Consider the following 9,258-nt stretch of genomic DNA (forward strand, 5'->3'; position numbering starts at 1 on the left):
CAGTTACCTGAGGGTTCCAATCCTGAGAACTGTCTATAAGCCAATTTCTCCATAACATCTGTTTTTTATAGCTACTCATATCATATCACTCTATATACACTTGCTATAATTCTTTCATTTCACTGAATAATTATCAATAGCAATAGCCATAATTAAACTCATGGAATATATACTATACCTGGTCACTCATGAACACCACTAAAACATTTTATTATTAATAGCGTCAAAAATGCTTTAAAAATGTGCATCAGATTTCTGTGCCATATCATTCACAACTCGGGGAACCTATGTATGTTAACAGCACAGAAACAGGCCCATCAGTCTAACTTGTCCACGCTGACCAGAATGTCAATCCACTGGAACTGGATGAACTCTGGATCATTCGGGAGGCTGATAGATAAGACATATATGAAAAGTAGTTACACCCAAGGTTCAGGAAGGGGAAAGGAATTAACAGACAGTGCAGAGTACCCCTGTGGCCAGCTCCCTCAAAAACAAGAACACCACTTTGGGATACTATTGGGGGGAAATGACATAACAGAGGAAAGTCACAGCCGTCAGGTCTCTGGCGCTGAGTCTCGCTCTGCGACTTCAGAGGGAAGGGGAAGAAGAGGTGAGCTGTGGAGAGGTGAGTTAGTAAGGGGAACAGGAAGGAAGTTCGGAGGACAAAAATGAGATTCCCAGATGGTATGTTGCCTCCCGGATGTCAGGGTCGGAGACATTTCGGACTGAATCCTCAGCATTCTTAAGTAAGATGGTGAGTAGCCAGAGGTCCTGATCAATTATATACGTAGCAAGAGTGATGAGGTTCTGCAAAGTGAGTTCAAGGAGTTAGGTACTACATTACAGGACAGGGCCTCCAAGGCTGTGATCTCAGGATTGCTACTGCTTCCACATACTTGCGAGGCCAGAAATAGTAAGATCATACAGTTTAACACTTGGTTAAAGAGTTGGTGTAGGAGGAAAGGCCTAAGATTTTTGGATTATTGGGGAAGGTGAAACGTACAGCAGAAACAGTTTGCACCTGAACTGAAAGGGGACTACTATCTTAACAGAACGGTTAGATAGTGCCAGAGCAGATAGTGGAGCGGTTGTGGAGAAAGAAGTTCTTAAGACCTTAGACAAAGTCAGGAACCAAAAGGTTGTGCATGTGGCAACTAAATTTCTGAGCTGCATATATTTCAATGTAAGAAGTATTGTAGGAAATGCAGATAAGCTCAGGGCATGGATCAACACCTGGAATTACGATATTGTAGACCTTAGTGAGACTTGGTTGCAGGAGAGGCATGACTGGCCCCTCAGTACTCCAGGCTTCCATTGTTTTAGATCCAACAGAGTGGGAGGGATTAAAGGGGGAGGTGTTATTAGTCAGGGAAAATATCACAGCAGTGCTCAGTCAGGACAGTAAGATTTTATGGGTGGAACTGAGGAATAAGAAAGGTATGACCACGTTAATGGGGCTATATTATAGACCACCCAACAGGATTTAGAGTAACAAATTTGCAAGAAACATAAGGTTGTTATAGTAGGCAATATTATATTTCCACATATTGACTGAAACACCCATACCATAAAAGGACTAGATGGAACATTTTCCTTAATCAGTACATCAAAGTCCCAACAAGAGAGTAAGCAATACCTGATCTCCTATCAATGAGACAAGGCAGGTAACAGAAGTTTGTGTAGGTGAATACTTTGCATCTAGTGATCGTGATGCCATTAACTTCAAAGTAAATATGGAAAAATATAGGTTGGGTCCGCAGGTTGAGATTCTAAATTGGAGAAAGGCCAATCTTGATGGTATCAGAAAGGATCTGGCAAGTAGATTGAGTCAAGCTGCTTTCTGGCAAAGGTGCACTTGGTGGGATTTATCCACCCCAAATGGCATCAAGGCAAAGCAGCAGCAAGACCATTGTCCCTATACAGACTATAGAGGAGGTGGTGTTTGCTGTCTTGAGGCCAATTAAGATGGATAAATCCCCAGGTCTTGAAAGATGTTCCCTCATATCCTGTGGGAGGCAAGTGCAGAAATTGCAGGGGCCCTAGCACAGATATTTAAATCATCCTTAGCAACAGGTGAGGTACCAGAGGATTGGAAGATAACTAATTTTGTTAAGCTGTTTAAGAAAGGCTCTAGAGATTAACCACAAAATTGCTGGCCAGTGATCCTGACACCGGTGGTGAGAAAGTTATAGTAAGGTATTCTAAGGGATTGGAAATAGGAGTATTTGAATAGACATGGACTGATTAAGGATAGTCAGCATTGGCCTTCTGCATGGTGGTCATGTCTAACCAATCTTATAGAGTTTTTCAAGGAAGTTACCAGGAAAATTGATGAAGTCAAGGCAGTGGATGTTGTCTACAATGACTTCAATAAGGCATTCGACAAGATCCCACATGGGAGGTTGGTCAGAAAGGTTCAGTCACTTGGCATTCAAGATGAGTTGGTAAATTGGATTAGACATTGGCTTCAGAAAAGGGAAGTCATGAGAACACACACCAGTCCTCATTAAAGGGTCAGCAGTGGAAAGAGTGACCAGCTTCACATTCCTGGGTGTTGACACAACACCAAGGAGGCATGCCAGTGACTCTACTTCATTTGGAATTTAATGAGATTTGGTAAAGACTCTTGCAAATGTTTACAGATGTACACTGGAGAACATTCTGCCTGGTTTCATCACAGCTTAAAATGAGCTACCAACACACAGGAGCTGAAGAAGCTGCAGAGGGTCATAACCCAGCCAATTCCATCATGGGCACTACATTCCCAGAGGAGGTGGTACAGGAGCCTGAAAACTCACACTCAATGTTTTAGGAACAGCTTCTTCTCCTCCACCATCAGATTTATGAATTCATGAACCCATGAACATTACCTCAATTTTCATCTTTTGCACTACTTATTTTTGTAACTTATAGTAATTTTTCTCTTGCACTGTACTGCTGCAACAAAACAACACATAACATATGTCCGTAATAGTAGATCTGATTCTGATATTAGTTGAATAGAATGCAAAGGTGGGGAAATTATGCAAAAGCTTTTATTGTTACACAGTGAGTTAGAGATCTGAAGGAAGGAGGAAGGTGCCAGAATAACAGTGTGGGGGAGGGGAAGAAGGACAAGGTTAAGCCAGGTGGGTGGGAAGGGTGATGAAGTAAGAAGCAGGGAGGTAATGAGTGGAAAAGCCAAAGGGCTGGAGAAGAGAGTGAATTATGGGGGAACGAGAAGGTGGAGGGTCACCGGGGGACGTGATAGGCAAGTAAGAAGAAGAAGTGAGAGGCCAGAATGGGGACTAGAAGACGACGGATGGGAGAGGGAAATAAATTTGGGGCGACATGGTAGCATTGTGGTTAGCTCGACACTTTACAATACCAGTGGCCTGGTTTCAATTCCTGCTGCTGCCTGTAAGGAGTACGTACATCCTCCCTATGACTGCGTGGGTCTCCTCTGGATGCTCTGGTTTCCTCCCACAGACCAAAGACATACAGTTAGTAGGTTAATTAGTCATTGTACATTTGTAAATAGTCAAATGGTTAAGCTGCGATTAAGTGGGGGGATTGCAGGGCACCGAGCTCGAAGGATAGGAAGGACCTGTTCTACGCTGTATCTCAACAAAATACATTTACCAGAAACTGGAAATAACAATGTTCATGCCATCAGGTTGGAGGCTACCGAGATGGAATATGAGGTGTTGCTCCACCAACCTGAGAGTGGCCTCATCGTGACAGAAGATCATGCCATGGACCAACATAGCAGAATGGGAATGGCGATACGAATTGAAATGCTTGGCCACAGGGAAATTTTGCGGATGGAGCTCAGGTGCTTGACAAAGCAGTCTCTCAACCTACGTCAGGTCTCACTGATGCTGAGAAGGCTGCATTGGGAGCACTGGATACAGTAAGCAACCCCAATGGGTTCAGAGGTGAAGTGTTGCCTCACCTGGAAGAATTGTTTGGGGTCCTGAATGGAGGTGGGGAGGAGATGAATGTGAGGGTGTAGCGCTTCTGTCTCTTGCAGGGATAAGTGCCATGAGGGAAATTAATGGTGAGGGATGAATTGACAAGGGAATCATGCAGGGAGTGATTCCTGTGGAAAGCGAAGATTGGGCAGGAGTTAAAGATGCACTAGGTGATATAGTTTTGTTGAAGATGGCAGAAGCTGCGGAAGATGATGCATTGGGTGTAGAAGCTCATAGGTGAGGACAAGAGGAATTCTATCCCTGTTAAGGTGGCGAGAAGATGAGGTGAGGGCAGATGTCTGGGAAATGGAGGAGATGCGGGCAGCATCAACAGTGGAGGAAGGGAAACTCCGGTCTTTAAAGAAGTAGGGCATCGCTAATGTTCAAAGATCAATGTAAATTTATTATCAAAGTACATATATGTTAACAATTACAACCCTGAGATTCACTGTCTTGCAGGCATACTCAATAAATCCACAACAGAATCAATGCAAGACCACACAAACTTGGGCATTCAACCAGAGTGCAAAAGACAATAAACTGCAGATACAAAAGAAAGAAATAATAATAAATCAATAAGCAGTAAGTATTGAGAACATGAGATAAAGAGTCCTTGAAAATAAGTCCATAGGTTGTAGGAACATTTCAAAGATGTGTAAAATGGAGTGAAACTATCCCCTTTGATTCAAGATCCTGATGGTTGAGGAGTAATAACTGTTTCTGAACCTGGTGGTGTGAGTCCGAAAGTTCCTGTTGCATCGTCCTCATGAGAAGAGAGGATATCCTGGATGGTGGGGATTCCTGATAGACACTGCTTTCCTGCGACTATGCTTTGTATAGATGGGCTCAACGGTGGGGAGAGCTTTACCACTGATGGACTGAGCCATTATCATGACTTTTTGTAGGATTTTCCGTTCAAGGGGATTGGTGTATCCATACCACCCTGTGATGCAGCTGGTCATTATACTCTCCACTACGTACATATAGAGGTTTGTCAAAGTTTTCGATGTGATACCAAATCATCTCAAACTCTTAAGTAGAGGTGCTCCCATGCTTTCTTTGTAATTGCAGGACAGGTCCTCCAAAATGATAACACCAAGGAATTTAAAGTTGCTGACCCTCTCCTCCTCTGATCCTCCAATGAGGACTGCCTCATGGACCACCGGTTTCTGCCACCTAAAGTCAACTATCCTTGGTCTTGCAGAGTTGTAATTATGGCATCACTCAGCCTGAATGTCCTGGAAAGGCAAACCTCATCCAGGGCACAGATGCAGCAAACAGAAAGTAACTGAGAAAAGGGAATGACATTTTTACAAAAGGCAGGGTGAGAAGACATATAATTAAGACACCCAAGGGAATTGGTGGGCTTATAAAACATATCGGTGGATAGTTTGTCTCTTGTGATGAAGACAAAAGAGGTTAAGAAAGGGGAGAGAAGTGTCAGAAATGGACCAAATGTATTTATAGGTAGGACGGAAGTTGAAGGCAAAGTTGATGAAATTAATTAACTCAACAGGGATACATGAAGCAGCAACCAATGCAGTCATCAATGTCACACAGAAAGTGTTGGGGAGCATTACCAGGGAAGGTTTGGAACACAGACTATTCTATGTAGCCACTGAAAAGGCAGTATAGTTGTGGCCTATAACTACACCTTGAGTTTGGAGAAAGTAGGAGGAGCCAAAAGAGAAATCATTGAGTGTGAGGACCAGTTCCTCCAGACAGAGGAGAATGGTGTTGGAGGGAAACTGGCCAGGTCTGTTGACAAGAAAGAAGCAGAGAATTTTGAGACCTTCTAGATGCGTGATAGAAGTGTATAGGGACTGGACATCCATGGTGAAAAGAAGACGATTAGGACCAGGGAATTGTAAGTTACTGAGAAGATTGAGAGCATGTGAAGTGTCATGGATGTAGGTGGGAAGGGACTGAACCAAGAAATTAAAATGGAGTCGTTTTGCAGACACAAGTTCAGTTGGGCAAGAGCAGGCAGAAATAATGGGCCTACCAGAACTGTTAGGTTTGTGAAGTGAGGTTCAAGATTTAGGGAAATCAAGGGAAAAATTACATAGTTTGGTTGGAAGAGTGGAGTATCTCTTGTTGGAGAAACAGAACTTGGAATCAAAATAAGAGGTTGCCAATTTGAACAAAAAGTAAGGCAAACTGTGTTATTTTCCTCAGAGAGTCATAAATTTATGAAACTCCTCTTCAATGAGCAGTAGATGCAGAATCTTTAAATATTGTTAACACACACAGATGCTTGGTAAGTTATAAGGTGAAGGGGTACTGCAGATAGAAAGAAATGCAGAGTTGATGGAATAATCAGAGTAGCATACTCTGATTCCAATTCATGCCATAATGAACACAGCAGTTGTAAACATATATGGATCACTATGCAGTTATGTATCAGAAACAGGTTTATTATCACTGACATATGTCATGAAATTTGTTGTCTTGTGACAGCAGTACAGAATACATAAAAATGACTATAAATTACAAAAAGAATATACAATAATTAAATAACGCACAATGGGAACAAAATAGTGAGGTGGTGTTCATGGGCTCATGAACCATTCAGAAATCTGATGGCAAAAGGGAAGAAGCAGTTCCTAAAATGTTAAGTGTGTGCCTTCATGCTCCTGTACCTTCTCATTGATGGTAGTAAAGAGAAGAGGACATCTCCTAAATGACAAGAGTCCTCCATGATGGATGCTGACTTCTTGAGGCATTGCCTTTTGAAGATGTCCTTGATTATATAATGTTAACTGCCACTACTCCAAAAAGCAGAGGTGACAAGTGAGGGAAGTAAACTTAAATTTTGAGAAGGGGGGAGTATAGAAACTTGAGCAAGAAAACCCCTTTCTGAAAAAAAAAGTTATTTTTGTTTTCACATCATGCGATAATAGATTTTTTAAAAAGGCTAACAGATGGTGCTGCCTGGCCAACTAAGAGGGAGCTGAGAGAAACCAGGACTAAAGGGCATGCTGGTAGATGTTGTCTACACGGACAAGGTGCTGCATAGTAGGTTAGATCTCATGAGATCTCGGCAACCTAACCAATCGGAAACAAAGTGGGCTTGTGGAAGGAATCAGAGGGAACTGTTGGAGGGTTATTATTCAGATTGAAGGCTTATGACCAGAAGTGTGTCTCATGAATCAGTGCTGGATCTTCTGTTGTTTGTCATTTATATTAACAATCTGGATGACAATGATGTTAACCTAGGTGCTGGTGAAGGGTCTTGGCCCAAAATGTCCACGGTCTATTCCCCTCCATATATGATGTCTGACTTTCTGAGTTATTCGAGCATTTTGAGTGTTGTTAGCATAGTTAATAAGTTTGCAGATGTCACCAAAGCAGATGTAGTGGACAATGAATAAGGTTATCTAAAATTATGGCTGGATCTCAATGAACTAGATAAGTGGGCCAAAGAAAGGCAGATGGAATTCAACCTGGGCAAGTGCACGGCTTTGCATTTTGATCAGTTGCACCAGGACAGGACATACATAGTAAATGACTAAAGAAACACAGACCTTGGAGTACAGGTAGACAAGTGCCCAAAAGTGGCAACACAGGTACACACGATAATGAGGAAATGTTTGGCATTTTCTGCACTCTTTAAGCTGGAAAGGGGACAAAACATATTGAATAGCATTTGTTAACCGGAGAGGTTGTATAGTCTGGGACATATTCCCCCGTACTGCACAGACAGTTAAAGATGACATTACAGAGATACATCAAGTAATGTGGGTAGTAGAGAAAGCGGATGGCTGTAGTCCTTGCCTTGGGTAGGGGAGTGTAGAACAACGCATGGGTTTAAGGTGAGAGCAGAGGCTGTCGGGGTAGGTATAACTGCAATCATTATGAGATTTAGACAGGTACACGGATAGGAAAGGCCTAGAGGGATATGGGCCGAATTCAAGCAAATGGAACACGCTACGGTAAAAATATTGGTCGGCATGGACTAGTTAAACAAGAATGTCAACATTAAAATTACCTAAAATTTAATGTCAGCGTGTATCATTCTCGAATGACTCGAAGTTAAAACGATAAGCAAAGCACTTTTGTGTAAAACAGTTTACTCGATTTGCGAGCACCGACAGATAACGCAGCTGAAGCTCCCGCAGGAAAGTGGCGGAGCGGCGGCAGCTAACGCGGGGATTGGGCCCAAGTCCCGCCACTTACACTGCCAATTCACCGATCATTTCCACCGACAGATCCCGGTCGTCCCGTCGCGGGGTAATCGACCCGGAGCCGCCGGAAGCCAGTGGGTCTGCGGCTCCCGAGTCCCGGCAGCGCAGAGGCCGAGCGTGAACCTTGCCCCGGCCCGAACCCGCTCAGCCACGAGTCGGCGTCCCGACCCCACGTACACCTGAAATCTGTTCTCTCACAACGTTCATCAAATGTTTTCGCCCTAATTACAAGAAGGAGTAACTTAAAATCAAATGACTGATCTCACTAACACTCAGTCCGGTTTTTTGGGTAACGTTTAATGGTAAATATTAATAACAGACCCACATCAAGTACATTGTCGCCACCTACTGAGTTGGAGTGCGGAGCAAAGAGACGGGAAGGATACCCACGAAATTCCCCTGCCCAGAAAAAAACAAAACGCCTCATACTTTTCGGAAAGTCAAATACCCACTTATGTACATTACGATGGCAGTGATATCCGAATAAAATTTCCATGTTAAACTGTGTCTGTCCCAAAGAGCTCAATTTTGCAATTAGATGTTTCTTTTGCACCTCATAGGAACTGCGTTCAAACAATATATGCTGCACCGTTTTTTTGACAAGTACATTCCCTACAGGTGACAGTAATGTGCATATTAATTCTGAACAGGTAATTATTCAACCTAATAAGTCCAATATATAAACGTATAAGTATAACTTCTTTTATACCCATCTACCATTTGAGTTCTCACCATCCTCGGAATTTTATATAACTTCCACCCTTTTCCTCATCCCAATTTTTATGATCGTTTGACGAGAATCATTTCCTCATTTCCTTCAACCCCAATATAGGCAGGAACACATATGAAATTTATACACAGTCCTAGACCCTGCAGCCTCAACAGATGTTGTCCAATTGCAAGAACAAATGCCCGGCCTACAATTTGAAGTACCTGTTTTAATAGATGTCAAAACTGAGAATGAATCAGAGGACAGAAGTACATAATCAGGGTGTACTTGGTTGATCCATTCCAAGGCTAAAATGATAGCAACCATCTCAGACATGAATACTGATAATCTTTTCTAAATAGTTACCTGAAACTCTGGAACAGAAACAGAAGCACCTGTACGACTT

The 9,258-nt window shown here is 42.6% G+C and overlaps 1 protein-coding gene across 4 annotated transcripts in view; it reads right to left on the reverse strand.

Annotated features, from left to right (window-relative positions):
* Positions 1-8,449, reverse strand: part of si:ch211-198n5.11 (methylcrotonoyl-coenzyme A carboxylase 2) — a 60,886-nt gene extending 52,437 nt beyond the window's left edge. The window contains exons 1-2 of one of the 4 annotated variants that reach the window (XM_059984359.1): positions 8,136-8,449; positions 7,484-7,573 (exon numbers count right to left, since the gene is read on the reverse strand). In XM_059984359.1, coding sequence (XP_059840342.1) covers positions 7,484-7,573; positions 8,136-8,155 — 110 coding nt within the window. In that variant the 5' untranslated portion in view covers positions 8,156-8,449. Of the gene's footprint in view, positions 1-7,483; positions 7,574-7,947; positions 8,106-8,135 lie in introns of those variants that run through there. The other 3 variants (XM_059984362.1, XM_059984360.1, XM_059984361.1) reach the window with 3 other exon arrangements.
* Between the last annotated feature and the right edge of the window lie 809 nt (positions 8,450-9,258).

This window comes from Hypanus sabinus, chromosome 11 (assembly GCF_030144855.1).
Source record: "Hypanus sabinus isolate sHypSab1 chromosome 11, sHypSab1.hap1, whole genome shotgun sequence".
Taxonomy (NCBI): domain Eukaryota; kingdom Metazoa; phylum Chordata; class Chondrichthyes; order Myliobatiformes; family Dasyatidae; genus Hypanus; species Hypanus sabinus.